At 36.1% G+C, this 25,636-nt stretch overlaps 1 protein-coding gene across 2 annotated transcripts; it reads left to right on the plus strand.

Moving 5' to 3' along the window:
* Window positions 1-11,431: 11,431 nt before the first annotated feature.
* On the plus strand, window positions 11,432-24,895 carry LOC111472195 (putative leucine-rich repeat receptor-like serine/threonine-protein kinase At2g14440). Of its 2 annotated transcripts, none has more exons than XM_023117842.1 (9): window positions 11,432-11,714; window positions 11,806-12,855; window positions 13,018-13,168; window positions 13,241-13,312; window positions 13,519-13,587; window positions 14,009-14,077; window positions 14,269-14,346; window positions 22,313-22,521; window positions 24,368-24,895. In XM_023117842.1, exons 1-9 carry the CDS (start codon window positions 11,597-11,599, stop codon window positions 24,472-24,474), a joined length of 1,923 nt encoding a protein of 640 aa, XP_022973610.1. In that variant the 5' UTR covers window positions 11,432-11,596; the 3' UTR covers window positions 24,475-24,895. The 2 variants fall into 2 exon arrangements, with proteins under 2 accessions (XP_022973610.1, XP_022973612.1); XM_023117844.1 differs by lacking the exon at window positions 24,368-24,895 and adding an exon at window positions 17,755-17,803 and having other exon boundaries at window positions 22,313-22,442.
* Window positions 24,896-25,636: the final 741 nt, after the last annotated feature.

The raw sequence follows: 25,636 nt of genomic DNA on the forward strand, positions 1-25,636 counted from the left end.
AATATATCATCCCCATTTCTAACATAACGAAAAACATATAAAACAACATACGTCTCAAAATCTCAATCTATGAGTATTTTCATAATTATCTACATCACACATAGCTTACTCGACCAAATTATCCTTCTCGAGTTCTGTCATACATATTCTCTTCTTACCATGACATATAACATAAAAATTAGCATGCATTTTGTAATCTCATTACAGAGGAATCTAAGTAAGTTTTCTCAACTTACATAACCTTATGGTCCAAATTTCGAGGGAAATAAACATGAATATTTTGACTACCTAAGGCACGATATGCTCACATGCTAGTACGTCCTAGCAATTACTATAAGTATTGCTGAAAAAATTCTGAGTAGCTACTTACATAGATGACGCATGCCTTCCAGAGCTAGTTTTTTCGCATGTTAGGAGCTTCAAAATTTCTAAAATTTCTCTGGTAGGTCAAATTCAAGTCCTATTAAGTTTAGTATTGAAATCATAGTGAAAAATATTCGAATACAGGTCAAATGAGGTTACCCTAGCGTGTTCGAGGTTACCCTAGCGTATAGTCCATGTGCACGTACCGACGCACCTGAGGGGGAAATAGTCATGCTTTCATTGTACCACATGTGTCACTCGATGACTGACGCTTCAATGTCAGGTCAAGCTACTTTACAAATCATGCGCGCCAACCAAAAGTCGACGCACATCTTGTTGGGATTTATGCTCTAAAGCCTCGTAATTAAATATTTAATTTTTAATAATAATTTTTATTATTTTATTTATAATTTAATATTATAAAAGGTTATTAATGTAATCTTAAATAGTATGTGGTTGATAAACCGGAGATGATGTTCAAGTAATAATCGAAAGAGTCTAAAGTATATAGATAAAATTGGGTCTCTTATCCAGGTAACAATATTGATACAACCTACTTTGTAATCGTTACAAATGATTTAATCCAAATCGTTCATGTGGAGACATGTGAGTGGGGGTATCTTATACAATGAGTTTGTATAAGAATGGACCAAGAAATATTTAATATCTCATTATAAATCCGTTAACTGAGAAGATTAATATTTCACATGATGATCATATGTGACTTGATCTTAATTCTAAGTGAGTTATGAACTCGTGCCTGTGAGAACTTGTCCTTTGATTTGCATGTGTGAGAATGACTGTTGTAGCCGATTCAATATGTCTACTATTTTGGATACTTGACCAAATAGGGAGCTGGGAACATAATATCATGGATAAAATTCACTTCTTTCCATATAAGGGAGGTAGATGAGTTGTTCTCTTAAGTATTGATTTCAGGACTTGAACAATCGGGCCCAAACTTCTTATTAACCTGAGAGGGACTTGGTTTATGATTGGATCATAAACAAATTGTTCATTGAAATTTCAAAGCCTAATTCAAACTAAATCTCTCGAATTTGGAGAATAATCGAGAACAAAATTTTGACGGATTTGGATGATTAAAGAGTCTTAGATCTATTTCCCACAACATATTGAACAATATTCATGAAAGGATTGTGGCTGGAAAAAGTTTCCTCTCTAGAACTGTTTTCACACCTCTCTTCCCTTTTCTTCTTTCTTTTTTTTTTTTACTTCTTTCATAATGTTCTTGTTTAGTCACTAACAAACCCCTCATTAGGAAGACATGACTAAAATGACCAATTTGCCCTTAAAGGTTGACCCATTTTCTTAATCTTTTACTATTTTCTTTTATATTTTTTTTAGTTTGTGAGATTTTTCAAAACATTTGTTTGTGGGACATAGCTCTCGATAAAATCTCACAAATTTGAACTTAAAAGAAAAAGTTGGAAATTTTAGTGTGGTTTGCTATAAATTCTCAACTTCTTAAGAACTTTCTTTTCCAAAAAGCGGTTTATTCTTTGGAAGAGCTCAAAGTAGGATTTCCTCATGTTCTTCCTGTGTTTCTAGGTCTCCTCATCATCTCGATGAGTTCTCCACAAAATCTTGACAAAGGAAATCACCTTATTGTGCAAATAATTCATATTACAAGCTAGTATCCTAATAGGCTTCTCTTCATAAGTCGGGTCCTTTCAATGAGGGAGTACCTCATGTCCCACAACTTGCGTAGGATCCAAGGTTATAATACGTACCTTAGGAATTTGTAAAGTAAATATGACAAGAGTACGAAGATGTCAAATACATATTATGTTCAAAGTTAAAGGAACATGATGTGTATATGTTATGTTTAAAGTAAAGAAGTTCATGTAAAATCCATCTAAAGGGTTTTATTTTGAGCTCAAGTATAACTTTTATGATCTATTTACATGCTAATCATAAAGGAATATAGAAAAGTTGAATTCAATACGTTAGGTTCAAATTTGGAAAGTAGCCCTAAAAGGGTAAATTTGGGAATTCAACCCACATGAGTTTCAAATTCGTAAAGCAAGTTTCACTTGAAGTTACAATTTGAAATTACAGCCCTTAAGTTGAAATTTTGGAAAAATAGCCCTAAAGAAAATTTGAAAAATTAAACCTAACGTGAATTAAATTAGAAAATTAACCCACCAAAATTCAACAATCAATTGAAAAGTTTTCCAAATTAAGAGAAATTTAGAAATGTAACCCATTTGGCCACAACTTAAAAAAATCTCTAACTCATACTCAAATATAGGTAAAATTCAAATAATTTCAAGAAATTTATGTGCAAATGGAGAGGTTGAATAGGATCTTACACAGTTATTGAGCAATTGAAAATGTAATGAAAACTTTGGTTCATTATTAAAATGTTAAGAGTAGATTTGAAGTTATAAATTTTAAAAACCTATGAAGCTCATCCACGTGAACCTTCCCAACTCCAATTATGATCAAATTATTAGGAGTGGGAGTCACTTCAGCCCAAAGCCCATAAATTTAGTAAGCAACCTACTTATAGAATATTGTCGGACTTAATCCTATTCATGGAATCTTAAGCTATGTACTCGAAACTGTCGCTAACCAAAAATCTACTGCAGTCTCGAGAGAAGACCCTATTATTATTCCTTGGTATGGATTTTCCATATCCAACTATCTGCTGAGCTCAAATCAGTGGACCCTTTCTAGTGGTGTTTGAAAACATCTACATGTTCTTAAGATCAGTAACTACTTGCCACTATGCCTTGCTAGGTTGGGTCAGTAACTACCTGTCTTATGCCACTGTCGAACTCAGATTAGTAGAACTACCTATCTTAGGAATAGTAACTACCTGTCACTACGTCACTCGGGCTGGATCAATGAAAAGGTCATGGCTCGTCCCACTAGGCACCCCTAACGTGGTACTACCGTAGTATACTATGGTTACCCACATCCCCTATGGGTGACAACTAAAAAAACGGTAAACCATAGTCTATAAAATTCACAATTCACATTAATTAGCACATAGAAAATGGTCCAACTCACAAATGGGCAATAACGAGCTACCCAAACCTCAAATCAATGCATAACAAAGTATCAAGGCATACAACATGTTCACCAGGCTAATCAAGTAATAACAATTTACCTCAACTAATGGTGTTAATATAACACATGTGGAAGCGATTTGGATCTTAGGCACTCTAAGTACATCAATTATAGTAAATTAGCCAGTATGTTCAAAAGCATTAAAATTCAATGAGTTTGAATACTAACCTTTTAGTAGTTAAAATTTCTTTTTCCTCACGAACGGTTTCAAATCACCACTAGTGTCTTTTCTACTATTCTCCGGCCTTAGAACGGAATTGTGGAATCCGGTGAGTAACTAAACTTGGAAAATACTTAGTATATATGAAGAGAGAGTTTGTGAGAGTTTTTCTCAAGGTTTTTACAAAGAAGAAATTCCATGTACCTTGATCACTCTATTTATAGAGTCATATTTGCATGTTCATGCAAATTTGAGATCACCAAATTTTGACACTCAAATTGGTGGGATTATGTGGCAAACATGCAAGTTTGGTTAAACCATATATTGACACTCAATATTCCACTAACTCAAACATGGATTTTCCATTAGTTTTGCCTTTCTTTATTTTAATTCAACCATGAATTTGAAATAATTAATTTCAAATCGAAACAATATTAAATGTTTAATTAAACAATTTAATTAATATTTAACATTAAATAAAATGTCAATTCCAGTACAATTATGAATTAGTATTCATAATTAAAATATTTAAATCTTATTTAAATATCTCTAATTCTCTCTTTTTGTTCAATTCATAATTAAAACAAAATGCGGTTAAATATATCGTATATATTTAGCGTGAATTCCTTAATTTGAATCCGAACACTTCGAACTCACTCGTCACATTGTTCTAAGGTTTAGTTCGATATGAGCTAGCAAAGGGACCTAATGGACCTACAGATCATGGGCTCCAATGATCCGAGATTAACCGGCTAAACTCATTAACCTTGTTAACCAACATTCGTTAACTACTAGAACACTCCACTGTAGCCTAGTAGTTGCACTTCCCTCACTATAGATATATTTTTGTCCATTTGATATAATCATGATTAGTAAGTCAATCATTTACAGGTTTTTTGTAACTAGAGCTGGATCAATTTACCGTTTTACCCCTAAAGTTAATATTTGTTTCTTAAGTTCCACTAATCCTCTAATGAACAATTGGTTTGTGGTCCAACCACCAAACTGAATCCCTCTTGGGCCAATGAGAGGGTGGGACCCCTTGTTCAAGACTTGGAGTCAATACTTAAGGGAACAGTCTCTTTACTATCCCTAAAAGAAGGTGGAGTGAATTCCATCTTACACCCTAGGTCCCTAGCTATTCACCCAGTCTTACCCCTAAAATGGGAGGCTTATTGAGTCGGCGAACTCGGGCCACTCTCACCCATGCAAATCTAAGAATAATTTCGAATAAATAAGAGTTTATAGTTAGCTCAGGATTAAGATCGAGTTACCTAGGTTATTGAATGAAAAAATCAGTCTCAACAGTAAACGACATTATAAAGTGAGAGTAGTTTTCTTTATGGTCCGATCTTATGCAATACTCATTGCATAGGACGCCCCTACTCACATGTCTCCACATGTACAATTTAGTGATTACATTGTTTATATCATATACGAAAGTGGGCAGCATCCATAGTGTCCTCAGAATAAGGTGCTCAGGCTTATCCCTGTACTATAGATCATTTTGACTATATACTTGAACTTAATCTACTTTTATGTCTCTACATATAGTTCAAGTAATCATACTATAGCCAGAGTGTTATTAGTTTATTAGATTTAAATTAGTGATCGTAACATTCATTTTATTCAATAGCAATCTTTACTGAATAAACATCAATAATAACTTTATTGAAAACAAAATATATTTTTGTTTACAAACTGAGTTTTAGGACATAAAACCCAACATCAACATACTCGGAAGCACATAAATCCAAACACCTATCGAGATTTCACATCCATGCAAACGGAAGCTATATAATTGTAACTATAATCAAGGTATAACCTAAATTTAACCAACCCCTAAGTATGGTACTAGATCGTTTGTCCATATTCCAAACCGACTCTTACAAGCATTTCTTTGAAATTTTCACTATGTGGTTTCTTACTTGACGGTAGACTTCCCAAAATTTTATGAGCTCTTCAAGTATCCACTTGACTAAGCTACTTGGATTTTTTTCTATAAAGGAGGCATTATGAATTTTGTGAGACAAGTATCCAAATTTGAATAAAGATGAGTCAAATTGTATAAAATGGAAGAAAATTTCGGATTTTGGTTCTGTACATGCGGGTTGGGTCAGGTTAGACCATGCCCGATTTTCGGCCTCTTCCTTCCACCTTCTTCTCGATTCTTCTTCCCTCTGAGCACCCTACGTCTTCTTTTTCACAAAACTCATCAACCTCCCTCGACAACAACCTAGATACGAAAACGCAGTGAAATGAATTAGGATTTTGGGGAAAAAACAACGGAAATCACACCATTAGAAGCTTACCGTCGGAGTTCTTCCCTTCTCAGCCGTTCGAGTCCCAACGTCGTCGCTCACGAGTGCCTCGAGTTTCATTGCTCTTCTCTCAAGTTCCGCCTTCTTCCTCTCTTTCAATCTCACTTTCTCTGTCAAACTCCGTCCTCTACCTTCTGCATTTTCCTGTTCTGAGGTCGGTACCACTCTTACAACTTTATTGCTCTTTTCATTTCCTTTATAAATGGTACAACTAGCTTTTCTCTCTCCTCACTTGTGGAACCTCGATATCCACGGGCTTATTAGCTAAATGGCAGTTGGGGCAGACAATACGACCGGTTGCTTCTCATGGATTTTCATAACCCTGCTGTGCAAAAATGGGATATGCATTTGAAACGGGTGCCCAAGTTATTATATATATCATGAGTAATACGGAAATAGATCGAGTAATCTCTTCCTTTATCGAAGAAAAGGTATTTCTAGTTTGCATGGTCCAATCATTGAGCCCAAAAATTTCTACAATAAAATTAGGTAGGTCCCTAGTATAGTTCCTTATCCATTATTGTCTCTTACAACTTTAGCGGTTTTCATTTCCTTTGTAATTAATTTGATTTCGTAAAGGATTATAGATAGAGAACTTTCACCACAATTTATGTGTCGTAGTTTTAGCAAATATTTTCATGGTATCAAAGCACCTTCGGTTTAGCAACCCCGATCCTTTCTTCTCCATGGCTTTCAAATCTTATTCTCATCTTCTTTCTTTCAACACTCTAATCCATGTTGGGCTACGTTGATGGAACTCTGGTTTCACCACCTCGCTTTGAACCAAAAACCTCCTCGACACTCGGCACCAAATATTTGGCGTGGAAAGTAGCCGAACAACGACTAGTTTGTCTCCTACTCTCCTCTCTTATTGAGGAAACCATTGTTGTCGTCGGTGGTCTCTTTACTGCATGTGACGTTTAGCTTGTGTTGGAGACTACATTCAGCCATCATTCGAAAGCCCATGAACTGAGACTTAAGGATGACTTGCAGCTGATGAAACGCGACACCAAACATGTTGCTGAGTATGCCCGTACCTTCAAAAATAATATGTGACCAACTTCATGCGACAGACCCGTCGAGTACATTGATAAAGTGCACTAGTTCCTTTGTAGACTCGGCACCGAGTTTTTAACTTTTTCTACTGCTCAGATGACTCTCACACCTCTTCCCTATTTTGTAGTTTTAGTCTTTAAAGTTGAAAGTTTTGTGTTTTTAACGCTTCCTTGGGTCTTCTAACTCCACTCCTACAACATTCACAGCCACTAATCGTGGTTGCACCCATGGAAGTCACCCTGCTTCCTTTGGCAACTAGTGAGATCGTTCTCATTTCCACAACAACAACTTGTCCAACCGAGGACAAACCAACTCAATTCAGAGTTGGCAACCACCTTGCTACTAAATATGTTGCATGGAGGGCCATTAAGCTGACTGCTATAACCACCGATACGTTTCAAATGATTTTACTCATGCTGACCTTGCTGAAGCTTTCAACACGTCTAGTTCTATGACTGGAACCGAGAATACTCATTAATTTTTGGATACTAAGGCTTCGGCTCATATGATTGCCGATTCATCTATTTTGGATTAGACTAAAAATTACATGGGTAAGGACTCTGTGATCGTGGGAAATTGTGCGTCCCTACTCATTATCCAAATTGGTACTCTTCCTCTTATTCCAAATATTCACTTAATGTCTTTGTTATCCCTCGTCTCACTCAAAATCTTATTTCAATTAGTAAATTAATTATTCTCTCTCCATTGCATTTACTAATAATCTTCTTCCTATAAAAAAAGGAAGGGTGGTCGGGTAAATTCTACTTTTATTTCTATCCTTAAAAATAAATCTTTATATACTTCATATGATTTATGGCATGCACGTCTGGGTCAGGCAAATTATTGTGTTATTTCTTTTTTAAATAAAAAAGAATTCTTTTTCTTACGTCTTTATTGTCTTCTTCATTACTATGTAGTATCTATCAACTTGTAAAAAAGTCATCGATTTTCTTATTCCAACAATAAACATAGATAGTCTCATGTGTTAGATCTTATTCAAGGGATCCTTCTCACATCAAATCCAATTCGAATTTTCTTACTATTTACTATGTTATTTTTATTCATGATTGCTCATGATTCACTTGGGTTTACCCTTTAAAATTTAAATATGATTTTTTTTTTTATAATTTCATAAATTTGTGAAAAACAAACATTTTGCTTGTATTAAGATTTTTCAAAGCGATGGAGGTGTCGAATTTCCTAGCACTTGCTTCGAAGCTCACTTACGAATCCATCATCAACTCTCTTAGCCATGTACATCTGCTCAACATGGTTGTGCTGAGAGAAAACATCGTCCTATGACTGAGAGTGACTTATATCATCAATCGGTTGCCTACTCCACTTCTTGGAGGTAAGTCACCCTTTGAGTTCCTTTACAGCTACTCTATGCATTATGACAATTTTCATCCTTTTTGTTGTCATGTTTATCCCTACTTGCGTGCTTATATGCCGAACAAACTCTCTCTCCGAGCATATCTTGCATTTTCTTGGGTTATAGTCCCTCTCATAAAGTGTTTTGCAGTCTTGATCCCACTACCACTAGGCTATACATTACCCGCCGCACTCAATTTGATGAAAATCACTTTCTTACTGTCCCTAGCTCTCAGGCTCAACCTCTTTCTTATCTTCATATTTCAAATTTCTTGGAACCGCATCTTTAGCATATTGATTCATCCCCCTACTATTTCTTCACCCCACATTCTTCGATTCAGCTCCTCTCCGTGTGATATTTGTTCTGACCTTGTAGGTTGATACTTCTCTTGCAGGTTCCTTTTTATCACTCTCGACTTCAAATCCGCCCTCTATTTAACCTGCGACTGATTTCTCTTCTTCTTTGGGCTCTCATCCTATGATCACAGGAGCCAAAACTAGTATTTTCAAGACTTGCCATCCAGCAAATCTTTACGTTTTGGGCTCATCTAAACTTTTTTATGCTCTTCTTGCATCTACTGAGCCAAGATGATTCAAATCTGTTGCAAAGAATCCTGCTTGACTTAATGCCATGGATGAAAAAATTCAAGCTTTACAACAAAATGACACTTGAATTTTGATTCCGTGCCTTGCCAACACCAATGTTGTGGGTCCTAAATGGGCATTTCACATTAAATATTTTCCTGATAGATATGTCGAGCATTTTAAGGCTCGTTTTGTAGCCAAAGATTATATTCGGTTCCTGGTCTCGACTACTAAGACACTTTCAGCCTGGTTGTCAAAATTACTACTGTCCGTGTTGTGTTTTATCTTGTTGTCACAAATAAATGGTCTCTTCAGCAACTTGATGTCAAAAATATTTTCTTCCATGGAACTCTTATTGAACATGTTCATATAGAACAACTTTCTGGGTCTTGGATTTCTCACTCATGTCAGTCTATTACAGAAAGCTCTCTATGGCTTAAAGTAAGCTCCTTGCGCTCGATTTTAGCGTTTCAACTCATTCTTCTCATAATTGGTTTTTCTTTCCGTCGTGCTGACACGTCTCTTTTTTTCTTTCATCAACAATCTAACCTTATCTATTTGCTTCTTTATGTTGATGAAATTATTGTTACTGACAACAACCCATATATTTTTTATAGCTTTACTCGCAAGATTCATTATGAGTTTGCTACTAAGGATTTGGGCTCTCTTAGTTACTTTCTTGGTCTTGAAGCTTCACCCACTCCAGATGGTCTCTTTATTAGTCAGTTAAAATATACTTGAGATACTTTTACTTGTGCTCAGTTGCTCGATAGCAAACCAATCCACACCTCCATGGTTGTTTCTCAACACCTAAGTGTTGATGGATCTAGGTTTGGCATATAGAGGTACCAACCTCTCCTTGGGCTGAGATCTGGATTCAACCTATAACTAGTGGTCCTTGGTAATCTTCTATGTCCCCTGTGGCATAGTCAGGCGATTATGAAGTACCAAAGGAGATTGACATCTAGCCGTCTTCATGTCATTGTAGGCTTAGGACTTGATTGCGCATTCTTGAATGTCATCCTTATGATCCTTGAACCTAGAGTAGTATTTTAAGTTCATGAGGTTTTAGGTGTTGACACTAAGGGTTCTTCTAAAACTTAAAGTATAACTAGAGCATGAGTCATGTTACAACATTCTTAAGCCTTAACATTTCATGTGTTAGGTCTTTTGTCATCATCATATTTCTTGGACTTCATAGATTCTCACGAGGGTATTCTTAGATCATGACTAAGGTAATATACTCTATTGTGCTAACCACAGACTTATTTTGATTTTTTAGTTCTTGTATCATGAGCCATGACGTGTAGTCAACATGATAGCTATTCCCATCATGTCCTATAACTAATCCCGTGAAGACCTAAAGGTCACTTGATCGATGATCAACATGAAAAAGATATCCTGCAAGAAATGTGGTTGAGACATCCTAACATTGGATAGGATAAGCATGCAAAATATGGGGTATGGTAAACCTGCAATATCAAGAAGTCTTGTAAAAACATGGTGCAAGGCATCCCATCTAGGTGAGGGAATCATGAAACATTGTTAAAGTTGGCTTAGGACATCCTACCTAGATGAGGAAAATATGAACATCACGCTAAAGCTGGCACAGGACTTCCTATGTAGATGAGAAAACACATGGATATCATGATACACCTCATGGTGGAAGGTAAAGAGTCACCTTATACCTAGCATTCTTGGAGGTCATCATAATTTTAGGGCATGGTGTGTAATGTTCTTGACTAGTTCATGTCAAATACCTTGAAAAAGTCATTTGGAGGCTGTTTGGACCATGAAACATCGTAAGAAAATTGTAGGGGCATTTTGGTCATTTTATCATTAATTCTTGGTTTAGTTTGTTCATGTACTCCAATGACTTTGAAACTTTTAATAACATCTTATATCCTTGAAAATAGGCCTTAGGCAAGTTATTTGGTCCATAAATTAACACACTTCATGTATGTATGGTAGGGATATTTTAGTCATTTTGCACTTATGATTGGGTTATGTCGACTACCAATTTTAATTTAAAAAAAGATTTTGTTTTAAAATCAAACCCTTCCCTAAGTTTGTTGGGAGTTGAGGAGTAGGGAAGTAAGTGGAAAATGAAATAGATATTTGTGTTTAATTAACCCAACGGTTAGGGTGTTGACAGAAAAGGCTTCTATAATGCACACTTAAATTCCATTATTGCTTTGATATTTAAGTGCAAAGTTGATAGGAAAGCACAGCAAGACAATGCGTCAACGGTCAACAACCCAAAAAGCCGTGACCCCACGCCCCACCACCACTCTTCTCAATATAATATAAGAATTTCACTATAATTTTCATAAAAAAAAAAAGAAATCTAAATTACTTTGTCCAACGAATAATATATGATTTATTATTCTACCCTAAAATTGAAGTTAAAAATTGAAGTAATTTGAGTTTTAAAATTGAAACAAATGGACCAAATAATTATTGAACCCAAGAGATCAACCCATCTTTCTTCTTGTTTGTTTATTACAGTTCATTTCAGCACTGAGTTGTTCCTCCTTTTCTTCCACCAATTTCGCCTCCATTACCCTAAGCCAACCCTCTTCTCTCTCCTTTTACTTTCTTCTTTCTTCTTTCTTCTTTCTTCTTTCCCACTTTCCTCTCCTCCATGTCTGAATTCTCTCAACCTCCCAACCTCCCACCGCTCAACATGCCTTCCTTTGTCCTCTTTCTCTTCTTCTTCTTCTTCTTCTTCCCTTCTTCCATGGCTGCTCCTTATCCCTTCAGTAAGCTCCATTTCACTGCTTTTACTCTCTCTTTCACCTTCTTCTCCAACTTCCACTGACTCTGATTTACTTTCCCCTTTTTTGGTTTCAGGCATTTCTTACCATATTGACTGCGGTGGTCTAATCAACTCCACCGACCCATTTGGCACTACTTGGCTCTCCGACCGATTCTACACCGGCGGCACCACCGGAATAGTCTCTGAGCCCCTCATTTTCCATCACCCACAAGAGAAGAATCTCAGATTCTTCCCTCTTTCCTCCGGCAAGAAGAATTGCTACATTATACCCAATTTGCCCTCTGGCCGATACTACTTCCGCACATTCACCGTCTATGACAATTACGATGGAAGGTCTCACCCTCCTTCCTTTGATGCCTCCATTGAAGGCACTCTCGTCTTCAGTTGGCGTTCTCCTTGGAACGAGAACCTCGCCCGCCATGGCGCCTACTCCGATCTCTTCGCCTTCATTACCGATGGTGAGGCTGATTTTTGCTTCTACAGCCTTTCTACCGATTCGCCGGTGATTGGGTCTTTTCAGCTCGTTCAGGTCGATCCCTTGTCATATAACTCAACAACCATTGGAGAGAATTTCATTCTTGTTAACTACGGAAGGATTACTTGCGGTTCTGAGCAATGGGGCCCTGGGTTTAGCAATGATACCGACGTTTTCGGTCGCTCCTGGCAGTCTGATTCGGACTTCATAATCCCCACTCTGAAACAATCGGTTAAAGTTTTGTCGACTACAAATTCCGTAAGTGGGACCGATCAGCAGCCCAATTATTTTCCGATGAAATTGTATCAGAAGGCGGTCACTGGGGGAAGAGGGGTTCTTGAGTATGAATTGGGGGTGGACGCCAAATTGGACTACTTGATTTGGTTGCATTTTGCAGAGATTGATTCGAGTGTGAAGAAGGCCGGGCAGAGAGTGTTCGATGTGTTTATAAATGGCAATAATGCGACGAGGATCGATATCTTTGCAAAAGTGGGAAGTTTTGGAGCTTATTCATGGTCTTATACTGTGAAGAATTTGAGTAGCTTGACTTTGACTGTGAAGCTTGTGGGGGTGGTTGGCTCGCCGCTACTCAGTGGGCTTGAGAATTACGCTTTGGTTCCCAGAGATCTTTCCACCGCGGCGGAGCAAGGTATGTGCGTTTTATATCATCATTGGCTTGAATTTCGAGCTATTGCTCTCTGTTGTAATAAACTTGAATTTGGGCATGATGCATTTCGATTGTAAAGTACGTAGAATGGAACTTGAATATGTTAACAATTTTAGAGGCACCTTTATTTTTGGATGATTGCAGTGTCTGCAATGAGAGCATTGAAAGAATCACTCCGTGTGCCCGGCAGAATGGGTTGGAATGGCGATCCTTGTGCTCCTACAAACTGGGATGCCTGGGAGGGAATAACATGTCGACCCAACAAGAACGCGACTGCCCTTGTTATATTTCAAATGTAAGCATCATAAAATATCTCTTCCTTTCTTAGCAAGAGAGATTTACCTGTTTAAATCATTTGCCATTTCAGTGATCTTGGAAGTCAAGGTTTGAAAGGGTATATCAGTGACAAAATTATTCTTTTGACAAACTTAGTAAGCCTGTAAGTATCGTCTTAAAATTCTACTTTTCTATAACTGTCGGTCTAAATGCTGTCAGTTGTGACATCTACTAGCTCGTTCTCATCTCACTTGGTCTTTACTGTCAAATCTGAAGAATCAGTTCTTGCATATAAAATTTGACCTTCTCATGGCTCTTCAGAATCATAATAGTTTTTGTTTTGCTTTGTTGTTTTCGTCAAATGAACAGAAATCTTAGTTCTAACTCACTGGGGGGCACGATACCACCTGGGCTCGGTGAAAATTCTCTTACCCGACTGTAAGTATGATTGTTTTGTTTTACTTGTTCAGTTGCAGTCATTTATCTATGCTTGAAAAATTAAAAAAAAGAAAAACTTGTCTGAAGTTAATGAAAAATTTTGTTTGTTGAGGTTCGAATCTGTATTCCTACAAATGGGTAACGTAGGAAAAAGGGAAGAAGAAAAAGGAAATAATCTTATCCAAAGTGAACGAAAAGTTTTGTTTGTTGTTAAAAAAGAAACCTTATATATTGTTCAATTCACATGGTTTGGAACCATCATTTTCAAATTTCTCTTTAGTCTTACATGTATGAAAAGTATCGTGTTCTACAAATACATACCTGTGAAGTTATAGTTTTATTTTAACGAAATGATTTGGTGTTCATAAATAGCAGCATCTTTCAGTGATTATTTATGCTAAAATGTATCTGACTTTTGTAGGGATTTGTCAAATAATGAGTTAACAGGATCTATTCCAGATAGTTTAGCATCTCCAAATCTGCAGCTCGTGTGAGTATTCTGCTCACCCTCTTTCCAATACCTTTTCTTAACTTTTTTGGAAAAAGTGTTCTGAAATCAATCTTCTTATTTTACTACGTGGTTTTAATACGCAGTATAAAAGCTTTAATTTTAGTTTTAAATTTTAATTTCTGTGTGTTCTTAGTTTGGGTCATCACCTTTTGTCTCTTCTATCTTATCAGGCTACTGAACGACAACTTACTGGATGGACGAGTTCCTGAAGAAATATATTCAATTGGTGTGCATGGTGGAGCCATCGAGTATGTAAACTTCAATTTATATACTTTGAACTGCTCATTCTATCTGTCACCACTCGATTTTTCACGAGATGCGGCTTCTTAAAAACTTATAAACATGAAAAGACACGTAAAAATAGATGGTAAAATTTTTCGCATTTAAGATAAAACATAAATACATTTTATTTACAAATTCAAGTTAAAGTTTGAATACATAGGACCCTGTAATAAAACAACTTAAAAATATTTAAGTAGTTGAAAATGGTGTACTTCTGTATCACACCTACTCCAGATCCGCGTCCATCCTTGACTAGCTCCTTCTTTTTTCACCTGAGAATCATAAGAGAACTTGAATTAGTACAAAGACTTAGTAAGTGGCTTATGACTCTTAATCGTATTCTTGCTATGATAAGGTACTACACTACTTAACTTGTTATGGTTCTTGTTGCAAGTACTTAGGCCCTTAGGTTCTATTCTTGAGTTATGAGTTCTTGTCATGATCTAACCTGAGGACCTTGGTTCTAAGGTTTCAACCTTGATTCTGATTTAAAGACCTTAGTACTAAGGTTCTGGGTTATTCTCTTCAGAACTTGGATCAAATCCAAGTTCTAGTTCTTGACCATTGTTTTGTTTTTGGTTATGCTTACGATACAAGTCACAAACCTGACAACTTGTGTCTGAGGCTTAATACGTTCCAAGCGACACAGTTTTAACCTACGTCCAAAGCTTCATGCATTTCGAGCAACGTAGACTGAACCTGCATCCAGGACTTCATGCATTCCTTGCGATACGGCCTAAAAACCTATGCCCAAGGCTTCATACGTTCCAAGCGACATAGTCTAAATACTTGTGCTCAAGGCTTCTTATGTTCCAAGGAGTGTAGTTTGAAAATCTACATCCAATGCTTCTTGCATTTCAAGCGATGTCGCCTGAGTCATGAGCATGCTATACCGTGGAAGGTCTAGGAGTTTCATGAGTTTCTGAGTCTGGGGACCTTAGTCCATTATTCTTGAGTGGTACCTAGCATTTTTCTTATCTCTATAGATGTAGGCTTGTGATGGTATTTCTCTTAGTTCTAGTTATTAAAGCATTCTATAAATTCCAAGGCTTCATGAGTTTTGAGTGACGTAGTTTGAATCCGCATCGAGGTTCTTAATTTCTTGAGGCATAGGTCACATAACATACATTCTTAAGCTCTACTTAATTCTCTTGAATCATGAACCCATCACGGTAACATGCACGAAATCATTGAAAATATCATGAAGTTATTCTGTGTTCTTTAGAAAATTCTAGAAAAGTCTTGGATCTTAGGTAAGGGTCATTTACTTCCATTGTGGGTAATGTATTTGGATTCAAAGCTCTGCGTGCTCTACGTCTGGAGGATTTGCGAATCCCTACTGCTTATATTAAAACTTTCCAAGGCTTGCCTCATGGTATCCAAGTTGACAGAGATAAATTGAACAAGTATGGTCGCCCTCTATTGGGATGTACTATTAAACCAAAATTAGGATTATCCACTAAGAATTATGGTAGAGTTGTTTATGAATGTCTACGCGGTGGGCTTGATTTTACCAAAGATGATGAAAACGTGAATTCCCAACCATTTATGCGTTGGAGAGACCGTTTCCTATTTTGTGCGGAAGCCATTTATAAATCACAGGCTGAAACAGGTGAAATCAAGGGACATTACTTGAATGCTACTACGGGTACATGCAAAGAAATGATGAAAAGGGCTATATTTTCTCGAGAATCCTTGCCTTTACTTATGCCCTAACTTAGTTTAGGTTTCCAATTTGCTTAACTTTGAGATCTTGAATATATTTTTATGTCCATACAAATAGGCATTACCCAAAAGTAACAAGTCATTTGGAGGATGTTTAGACCTTGAGATGTCTTAAAGAGTCCTATGGGCATTTTCGTCATTTTACCCTCTAATCTTTGATTTAGACTCTAAACGTCTTCCAGTGACCTTATGTCATAGGGGCATTTTGGTCATTTGCGCCACTTATCTTTCAAGGACCACTAAATTTCATGTATTCCCTCAACCTGTCAGGTTATTATTAGATTTAAAATTTCATGGACAGATGAGTTTGTTTAGTTGGTTATTTTGACCTTACTTGAATCTCGAGTAATTCTTCGATTCAGTGCCTTAATTCATGGTTATGGTCGTTTTTCTTTTTTATTCCTTTCATTCATACTTGGTTTAAGGTATATATTAAAATCCAAATGATTACTTACCTTGGTATTGACGTTTAGGTCCTTGGTTCTCAAGCTTCTGGTATTCAAATTGCTTCAATTTTTTTTATTAGATTCATCTTTTGAGTCTAGTTTTAAGAACTATAAAGAAAGTGAGAACCAGAGGGTTGATCAAAAAGTGTAGAAACGTCAACATAGCTACCTTTGACTTTTATTGGTCAAAGTTTGACCTTTTACTAAGGGACTTGCCTTCACTATTTTTCTCATCATATACCTCTCATTTTTCCCTTGTACAACTCTATATAGATCTTAAATTGACTCGATTTCTTCACAAAACGTTTAAATGAAGTTTTAAAGAAGTAGAGACCAATTTCATACCGTTTCATGATATGTAGCTTGAGTTATAACCTTCAAAAGTTCGCTAGAAAAACATGTTCTTTGTCGGAATAAATCCAATTTTTTTTTATTGGCTAGGGTGTTCTAGACCTTACCAGGCCCCAATCCTTCATGAAACTTGTTGGAAATCTCATATGAAATGTGTAGGAGTTGGTAGGAGGAAAAATAATTAACCATAGCTCTCGAATTTAAAAAAGAACGAGGAAGAAAACCCTATAATCTAAAAGCTTCAAAACTTGTTCTCATCACTCAATTCTTGTCTTAAAACATTGCCCAAAATTTCTTATTTATAGGTTAAGCTTGCATCATTAATTTTTCCATAATCGTGCTTAATTCTCTTTTTATTTTGAACTTTTCTGGAATACTCGTTGGAAATATCTACTCCGATAAGGGTGCTGCCGACATTGATTTTGAATTTCAACCTCTAGATCTAAAGAACTTAGAGTCTTCTTGAACATATTCAAATTTCAGCTCAATCCAACAGTTGGATGTGAAGATACGGATGATTTTAACGATTCTAGAACCAAATCTGCTTGTAGATTTTCTTAGGTGGCATTTTCATGAGGAACTTTTGGGCATTATTGTAATTTGTCACTTTTTATTATTTTTCTGAAGAATCCAAACTTTTTCTAAAAATCCTTTACTGTGTTTGTTGGTCATTTCCTCCTTCTTAAGCACCTTGAAATTCTTCCCCGAGTTCCTTGAAATTTGGAAAAATGATATATATATATATATATATTTGTCCTTTATGCTTCCATTTTCCTTTCTAATCTTTTTTGAAAGGCTTTAAAACCTTATATCTTATATTTATTTGTTATGACATTGAAATTACTTGCTCAGGGCCCTCGTTCTTGCTTGAATCCCTTGAGAGATGCTTCGTCTCGACCAAGTATGTACACCCTTCGAGCTTTTAAGACAAGTATACCTTAGGATTCTAAGTGTTTATCTAACTTGTTACTGTACAAGCTAAGACTCAAGATAACTTTAAGAACCCTCAGGGACAAAAGGGACAAGTAGTAACCCTAAAAGCTCATGATACCAAGTGGAAAGAACTAAGGTTATAGACCCTCAAAAGAACTGCCTCAAGAAAGAAGAAGAAAAAAAAAAAAAAAAATCCTTACAAGGACTAAGGGTAGTTACCAGGTTAAGGAAATCTTGTAACACTAAGGAAGAAGGGTTTAAGCCCCTAATAACCCACTGACAAGCCTTATATAAGAAGGAACTAGAGAAATCTTTCCGATACAACTTGGAGGAACAAGATTGAATCATGTCAAGGCATGTTGTGTATAAGGAAAGAAGATAAGTCTTAAGATATAAGCAAAGGCAAGGAAGCTGATCATATGAACCAAAGGCGTTGAGAAGACAATCAAGAGAAACAAATGCCAAAATAAGTACTTGACCTCAAGATATAAGTTAAGGACTAAGGCCACAAGGACAATTATAAAGATAAGTCGGAGAAGGACAAAGCCGGAAAAGGACCCTCAAGCAACATGGAAGGATATGATTAAGAATAAGTACCTCCAAAGACGAGTTAAAAGTAATGAACTTTTGGGACTGAAAGTTCTAAAGAGGGGAAGAATTTGTAATACCCGAAGTAAGGTTAAAATAACTCAGTTAAGTACTGCCCTAACCAAATTTCAATTCCCTAACCAAGTAATTTCAATGTCGTAATAAATGACTAATGAGATTTAAGGCTTTTGGAAAAAGATCTTAAAGAAAAAAAAGTAAGCATAAAGGGCAAAAAAGTCATTTTTAATTTTAAAGAAACTTCTCAGATTTTTAATTCTTTATTCAAAAGGAATTTCAAGGTGGTTAAGAAGGAAAAAATGACCGTAATAAAGGATTTTTAGAAAAAGTTTGGATTTTTCAGAAAAAATAATAAAAAATATCAAATTACAAAAATGTCCCTAAAGTTCCTCTTAATTACGAAAATGCCACCGAAGAACATTTGGGAAAAAAATTGGTTCTGGAGTCGTCTTCCTGTACAAAATTGTTTGTATCTTCACATCCAACCCTTAGATGGAACTGAATTTTGAATGTATTCAAAGAAACTCGAAGTTATTCAGATCCAACTGTTGAAATTCAAGATCAATGTTGGCAGAACTAGTAGATATTTACGACAAGTATTCCAAAAAAGTTTAAAACAACAATAGAAAATTCATTCTGGAATAATTAATGACAGTGGAAGTTTCATCTAAAAATAAGAAATTGTAGGCAATGTTTTAAGACAAGAATTAGAGAATTCGTAAAACTTTGAAGCTTTTAGTTTATGGGTTTTTGTTTCTCTGGTTTCTTCTACATTCGAGAGCTATGGTTAATCATTTTCCCTCTTACACATTCCATATGAGATTTCCAACCAGTTGCATGAAGGAATCAAGACTTGATAAGGTCTAGAACTTCCCGACCAATAAAAAGTTTTCTAGGTTTATTATGGCGAAGAACATGTTTTCCGGCGAACAATATGAAATTGGTCTCTACTCGTTTGAAACTCATCTAAATGTTTGCTCAGAAATTGAGTTAATTCAGGGTTCTGTATAGACGGTAGGGCAAAATGAGAGATATATGATAAAAAAAAAATAGTTATTTTCCAGCCAGGAAGAAGATGAAGTCTAGAGTCAAAGGTCAAACATGGACCAATACAAAACCAAGGTAGCCCTGGCCTTTCTACACATTTTGATCAATTTGGACCCCACCTGTTATCATGAATTTTTTTAGGTTCTTAAAACTAGACTCAAAGATGGATCTAATGAAAAAAAAATTTAGATTAATTTGGATACCAGAAGATTGAGAACTGAAGACCCAAATGTCAACATCGAGATAAGTAGCTACGTTGGACTTTTCTGAAGAATCATTTGGATTTTAATATGGACCTTCAACCAAGTATGAATGAAAGGGCGAATTGCTCGGGATTCAAGTAAGGTCAAAATAACCAACTAGACGAACTCCCTCGACTTTTAATATATCTCAAAGTCTAAATATTCAAATGACCTACTTTTGGTAACGCCTATTTCTAATGACATAAATTTATATTCCAGATTTGAACCCATTATGACTTCATGATATTTTCAATGACTCATGCATGTTATCGGGTTCCTAATTCATAAGAAATAAGTAGAACTTAATGTATGACCTATGCCTCAAGAAATTAAGAACCTTGAAAATTTATAAAATGTTTTAAGAACAAGAACGAAGGGAAATACCAACCTGGGAAATAACATATGCTTCAAGAAATTAAGAACCCTAGAAATTTATAGAATGCTTTAAGAATGAGAATCAAGAAAAATACCAATACAAGCCCTACATCTACTAAGCAGAATACTAGATACGGATAATGGACCAAGGTCCTCGCAGTCAAAAACTCAAGAAACCCCTGCACTTTACATGGTATAACATTAGTTGGAAGGCAAGAAATCTTGGAGGTAGGTTTTCAAACTAGGTGCTTAGAACTTAAGAAGCTTTGAGGGTAGGTATTTAGATTATGCCACTTGGAACGTATGAAGCCTTGGACATAGGTTTTCCAACCATATCGCAAGGAATGCATGAAACCATGGATGCGGGTTCTGACGACGTCGTTCGAAACACATGAAGCCTTGGACGTAGGTTAAGACTGTGTCGCTTGGAACATATTAAGCCTCAGACACAGGTTGTCAAGTTCATGACTTGTATCGTAAATCCTAGGGGGAGTGTCTTAGGGAACAAAACAAGAACCAAACAAAAACATAACAACTCATGGGTTTTTCATGGACAGTACTGGGCAACACGGGTATGCCAGTATTACACTCCAACCCATGTGTCGGAGGTTGGATTATGCACCCACTATCAGTAAATGACATAACATGGGCACGGGAGGGCCAATGACTCGATTGAACTTGGATTGATGGATGTTCAGGATGTCCCAAGATTATGAACGATACATGGGCTCGTTCTCGATGGCTGACGGCACCCTGTGACTTGGAATGACATCAAAACATGAAGACCATGTTAATTGGGAACCAAAATGATGTAAGATGTGACGTTGCACATGAGAGACCTTGGCTTCGAGTAAAGGCAAGGTCGAGTCGAATAACTTGGCCTAGTGTAAAGGCAAGTCGGTTGTGTCGCATATGGTTGAACATGCACGTGCCGGCAACGTGTGTGTCCGAACAAGCTTGGATTTTGCATGAGCGATGTTCAGATGGTGTAAACAAATCTTGCCTAAGGTCCGACAAAGCTACAAAGTCGAGCGAAAAATATATACAGGGCTTAGGTTCCCCTCAAGATTGGTCGTGAGCATGTCAAGATCACGACGCCGCACGGTTGAAAAAGTACGACCGTGTACTCAAAATGTTTGAATAGAGATTACATTGCTACATTGAAGGAGGTTTTCCAGAATCCATCTTTTTGTGGTAGGGCCAGGTGCTAATCTGCTTATATAGGTTGCTAATCTAACCCGTCATGAACAACTTGGAAACTTGGGGTGGTGTAAGCAAGGAGGAAAAGAAATTGGGCATCTCTCTTTCCAACTCTATGCCCCCAGAAATAGTAACTCCATTAAGACCGAGTTTTTCCTTCAACCATATAACTCCTGATTTCTGTACCTTCTTTTACTCGGTTCATTTATGTACCCTCTTTTGCTCGGACTTCACAAAAACCCCACTCCCTATCCCTAGAAAGACCACAGACACCCATAAGATCTCCCGACCAGATTGAGTATTCTAACTACAGAATTGAATGAATGAGATTGATAGGTCCGTGTAATGAAGGTGCCTCCAAGTTGATAGAGCATTTGGAATCGTTGTTTTCTCAGAGACCAAAAGTCCCTAACATGCTTCCAGTTGAAATTTCCCTTTTAGATTACAGAACTCATGGATTTGACATCTGATAATTTTTAGATAAAGAAATCTGCATAAAAAATAAAATAAAAATGTTAGAACAGAGTAATCAAGATGAATGTGTCATCCTTTCAAACAAGAACTAAGCTTTCTTTTGGAATTGTTAATTACAATCCATCGCTTGAATCAACATCTCTTTTAGCTTTCACTTGGTGAAAATTTTATCCTCCTCCTTGTAATTATAGTTTTATCTTCCCTCGTTTTGTAATTAAAGTTTACTTTTAGATTTTGGTAAAAGAAAAACGGAAGGTAGAGGATAAAAGAAAATAAAACGAAGAAATGAATAATAATAATAAAAGAAATTAAAGTTTAATGATAAAATAACTTACCAAACATCAAATGCCTTAAATGCAATAGGACAAAAAACACAAACGCACAAGCACAAGCACACAATATATATTATACATTTTTTTTTTTAAAACAATCAAAGGTGACCCTAACTTCCTTTGTTTCCTTTGACCCCAACTTCTTTATTTTAAAACAATCAACATTAATTTTGTGTGCTGTGTTTTGTTTTTTTCCTTCAGTCTGTCTGGTAACAAGGGTTTATGCGGTGTGCCTTCCCTACCAACATGCCCTATATTCTGGGAAAATGGGCGGTTGTCTAAAAATGGTAAAATTGCAATAGGTGTATCATCCACCTTCCTTTTCTGTGCACTGCTGGCAGTGATCTACATATGCTGCATCAGAAGACGTCGAAATGATTATGATTTTGGGTTGCCTAGTGAATTAATTTGTAAGTATCATGTTCAAACACCTTTGATTTTCTCTCTTCTTTTTTATTTACCCCCACCCTCAACTAATCTAACATTTTGCATGAAACAAGCCATTCTTATTTAGATTTATAGTTTCCTTATGCTGTTTCTTCATCTTACTTTATTGTTTTTCTTCAAATGTTACCAAACAGAAACTGAATCGAACAGTTATGTTTGGAGATGCTGATATATGATGATGATAGTTTGGATGGTTGGTTTGAACTAAAGAAAACTTATAAAGGGCGACATCTTGGCCTAGTATTAGTTGGCTGGGATGAGCTGTGAAGGCAACCTTAATCCATCTTTGGTTCTCCCCAAAAAGGACTCTATTCGAGAAGTTTCTTGACTCGTTTTAGGTCGCCACAAACAAGGGATATTTCCATTCTAGGAAGCACAAATGCTTTATCCCAACATGGACACATTGTCTTGGAGAAAGTGTTCTTGTTAGACACATGGTAGACATGGATGTGTTCGAACATGCTTTGGGCACATGTTCCCAAATAGAAGAAGTCATGCAAAGAGAGTGTTGGGATATGGAGCCTTATGTTAAAAGATCTGGTACCATATATATGGTAGATATTTGGTAGGTGGTTAAATCTGTTAAAACTATATTTAGTAATAAAAAAAACTATATATATATATTAGTGCTCTCAAGATGTACTTTTCTTAGTTATCTGTGTATGGGAAGTTTTCAATAAACTTTTAGCCAATGTTCCTCCTTGTTCTCTCTCTTGTTCTTTGTACTCTTCTTGATCGAGGGTGTGTGTTGTTGAGCGATCCTAACAAAGAGAGGAATCAAGGATTCAAAAATAGAAAAACTTAGCAAACATGAACCCCAACGTGTTCATATCCTACTTAATCAAACACTAATGTGTTGCCTTATCTATGTCATGTCGTCTTAAACCAGTTGAATGAATATTATCTTACCCCCTTAGAAAAGCAAGCCTTTTTCACAAGGAAAGACCTTCTGAACCTTTTGAACCATTGAACTTCAAAAGGACTATTGGATTATTTCCTAGATGACGACCTAAATAATTAAAGGGAAAGGACCCAATCTCACAATCTGCTATGGAAGCCCATCTTTCAATCTCATCATCCCATCAATTAGTACCCCATAGAGCTCTTATCCTTGTTAATATTCAAACACAAAATGATCTCAAACGTTGAAAGGATTGAATTAAGATTCACTATATAATCCTTCCTCGAATAAAAGATCATGCCTGAAATTTAGTTGTCAAAGTTGGTGAGTCCTAAAGATTGTCATGTGAGAAATTGTGGATGAATCTTCTGATGTAGGACAAAAAGTGGTGAACAATAAAGCTCTACTAGACATGCCAATCTAAAGGAGGCTCAATGATATTTGTTCAACGAGGGCCACTATGATTGAGTTTTATCATACAAGTAGAGCAAGCCTTAGAAAGAAAGATGGGATGACTTGGATATCAAACAAGTTTGAAAGTTGACAAGGAATAAGGATAAGATAGGCAAGAAAGTACATTTGGATATCAATGAGGTGGTGCGCTCTAGTAGACAATATCATACTATTATAGAGGTATATTGTCTTTAACAACGTCTAACAATGCATGAAAAATGTTTTTCCTTAAATTGTGACCTCACAAGAAGTATGTACTTGCGTTTCATGCATCCAATTTGTATGCTGCTGTCTAGCCTCTATATTCGTAATCTGATTATCTAATCCCGGACTGCGACTTTTTTTGTTTATGGTTATGATTTCTTGCTAAGAACTGTGTTTTAGTTTTAGTTTTTTTTCTTTTACACAAGGGTTCATTTTGGTTGAATTGTGTGCTAACACATGCAATTCTCCAGCTCTTGCTGCCAAAAGGAACAGGTATCAGAGGCAGAAATCCTTAATGCTCCTGGAAATGGAGAGTCAACACGCCAAGGGATTATCACCTTTCAGTCCTCTCAACTGAGTTATGCCGCAAAAAACAGGAAACAGAGAGACTTTTGAAACTGCAACCGACCTTTATAATGCTAACTAACTTAAACACGACCGCACAGGATGCCTGAACAGAATACAATCATCGGCTTTGGTGCTGAAATGAGACACAGAATAATGTGGAGAATTTGTAAGCAAGCATTGTATCAGAGAGAGCAATTACATCTTTGATGAATTGAACAGTAAGAAGTTTGGTATGTAGCATTTGATATATGATTGGTGTCCATTTGGAAAGCACAGATCATTATTCTATCTAATGGGATGTCTCCATAACATAACATGTAAGTTCTGTACCAAAAATGTATATACACTATTTTTGGTGGATAGCAGTCAGTTTTCTCATGAACTGGCTTGTTGTAAGTTATTGAATTTCCACGAATCTGTTTTTCCACCATTCAATTCATTTCATTGTCTCCGGGGATATTATTTAAATTAGTTGATATACGGGAGGATTGTATAACAATGCAATCACTCGATCCAGATGAACACAAAGAAGAAGAGAAAATGTAATGAATATTATTGGGTAAGAGTTTATATCGATATGATTTCAAGTATCTCGAGTGAAAGAATATTGAAAAGGCAGGAAAGTACATATATATGGATTCAGTTTAAGGTATATAACCACCTGCTATGTATCATATATTTTTATCATTTTCCATGTATAGTTTTACTATTTATGGTAACTAACTACTAGTTTATTATATATCATTTTCTATGGATAGTTTTATTACTAACAATTGAATAAGTTATAAATTAGCATCAAGCTCCAACCCAACAATTTTTATGAGGCGGTCTAACCCATTCCTATGATCTTCGGAGGATCCAAATAAGCATTAAATGTGCTGTTGAAGACAAAGAGGGTGGAATTAAGGTAAAGAAAGATGGCAAATTTAGTACAAGAACTAAGAACTGAATCTATTTGAGATGAAAATGGAAACTAAAATCTCATTCTTGAACAAAGGATTGATGTTTTTTGTAATAGTCAAAAGATGTCAGAATCACAGTGGCTGCAATACTTGTGTGTTTGTGGATTGCTGAGAAGATAAGATGCCCAACTCTTTTACATTTGAATATAATATATATATAGTAATTTATTGGCGTGACAAAATTGAAATTATTATTTAGTGAAGTTTATT

This window comes from Cucurbita maxima, unplaced genomic scaffold (assembly GCF_002738345.1).
Source record: "Cucurbita maxima cultivar Rimu unplaced genomic scaffold, Cmax_1.0 Cma_Scf00067, whole genome shotgun sequence".
Classification (NCBI taxonomy): Eukaryota; Viridiplantae; Streptophyta; class Magnoliopsida; order Cucurbitales; family Cucurbitaceae; genus Cucurbita; species Cucurbita maxima.